The 1,545-nt window shown below is 43.8% G+C and overlaps 1 protein-coding gene across 4 annotated transcripts in view; it reads right to left on the bottom strand.

The window, feature by feature from the left end:
* Positions 1-1,545, bottom strand: part of VNN1 (vanin 1) — a 24,098-nt gene that overhangs the window by 3,527 nt on the left and 19,026 nt on the right. For all 4 annotated transcript variants that reach the window (XM_045294572.1, XM_045294571.1, XM_013004461.2 and 1 more), the window contains exon 7: positions 633-991. In XM_045294572.1, coding sequence (XP_045150507.1) covers positions 633-991 — 359 coding nt within the window. The remainder of the gene's footprint in view (positions 1-632; positions 992-1,545) is intronic.

The following is a 1,545-nucleotide window of genomic DNA, read 5'->3' as shown; positions in this document are numbered from 1 at the left end:
TAGCCCCACCTGAGGGGGCTACTGTATCGTCTACTGTACTATCTAACAGCTGGAATGAAAGAATGGTAAAATCTAAACTCGAGTCATCTTGCCATGTAAATGCAAAGACCCACAAAGGACCATCTGTATCCATTTAGCTTCATCTATGCAGTATCCAATCTTTGTGGTGTAGTGGTTATGCATTGGGCTGTTAACCACAAAGTCAGCAGTTCAAACTCTTAGCAGCCACTCAGAGGAAGAAAGATGAGACTGTCTACTCCTGTAGAGTTACAGTCTCAGAAACCCACAGGGCAGTTCTACTCTGCCTTGTTGGTTTAGAATTGACTCAGTAGCAATGAATTTGTGCTTTAAAAAATTTTTTTACAGCGTCTACCACTCCAAACCTATTCCCAGCCTCCTTCAGCTTTGTCTTGGGGTTAGCAGCCCCTTGTGTAACCCACTACGCCACCAGGGTTCATGAGCAAATAAAAATACAAGATACCCAGGTAAATTTGAGTTTTGGATGAACAGTAAATAAATTTGCCGCATAACTTTGTCCCAATATTTGAAAATGCCATTTGAGTGAAATTCTAATTCAATTGTATGTCTTGTGTTTGTTCTGACCACTCTCCTGCCATCAAGCCAAGCCTCACCTGTAGATAGTAGGTTCCTTCAACAGTGTGCAGGCCATCAAATGCCCCTAGGACATAAAGCTCATCTGATCTCTTCTCAGACATCTTGTAACTCAGATGACAGCAGAGGTCTCTGTGGCAAACTGTATAATTTCCTGTGGCTCCCAGAAGCTCCACGAAGGTGTATTCATCAAAAAAGACAATGCCCGTAAATTCCTGATTTCCTGAGGAGTGTGCTTTCACACTGCTAGCATGAGAAGACCAATTCACCACAGGGTGCTGAGGGTGGGAATCCAGTTGGGAGAGGAGGAGTTTTCCCTCCTCTGTTTTCATGTCATAATGAAACGCTTTTGGAGAATCTGGTGCATAGATGCCGCTTCCTGCAAGGATAGTGGAGAGTTAGAAACCTCTGTTTGTGTGTGTGGGTGTGTGACTTGTTTTGTCCTTTAATAGACAAAACAATTTTATAGTTATTACTGTTATTTTAAGCTTTAACATTAACATTTTACTGCCTCATTGAAATATATACATTTCAATAAAGCACCATTATAATAACAGGCAGTAGAAAAGAAATTCTGCAGAGTAAAGCAAGTAAAAGCCAATGAAGAAAGAGTTCCCAAGAGAGCGGTCTGAGGGGTTGGCCCCAATCCTAAATACATGGACAGCACCCCACCCCCCAAAAAAAGAAGAATTTACTTCAGAGGACAGCACTGAAGCTATAGCTCAGGGAGAGGGACATGTCTGATCAGAGCAAAAGGTAGCACATGAAGGGGGAGGAAGAGAGAGTGGAGCACATCCTGGACCACCAAGCCTTGAGGATGCTATCTCTACTCAGAACAGCCAACGCACAGAGAGGACCATATGTCCAGCCCCACTCCAAGACACGACATCCCTCACTGACCCATAGCCCTACGGGGCACAACACTGGAGACAC

The sequence above is a fragment of the Echinops telfairi genome, unplaced genomic scaffold, assembly GCF_000313985.2.
Source record: "Echinops telfairi isolate 266 unplaced genomic scaffold, ASM31398v2 ScPeMD7_3533;HRSCAF=4204_0, whole genome shotgun sequence".
NCBI classification, from domain to species: domain Eukaryota; kingdom Metazoa; phylum Chordata; class Mammalia; order Afrosoricida; family Tenrecidae; genus Echinops; species Echinops telfairi.
The sequence above is the reverse complement of the archived record's forward strand: the minus strand, read 5'-3'. Positions and strand labels throughout refer to the sequence as shown.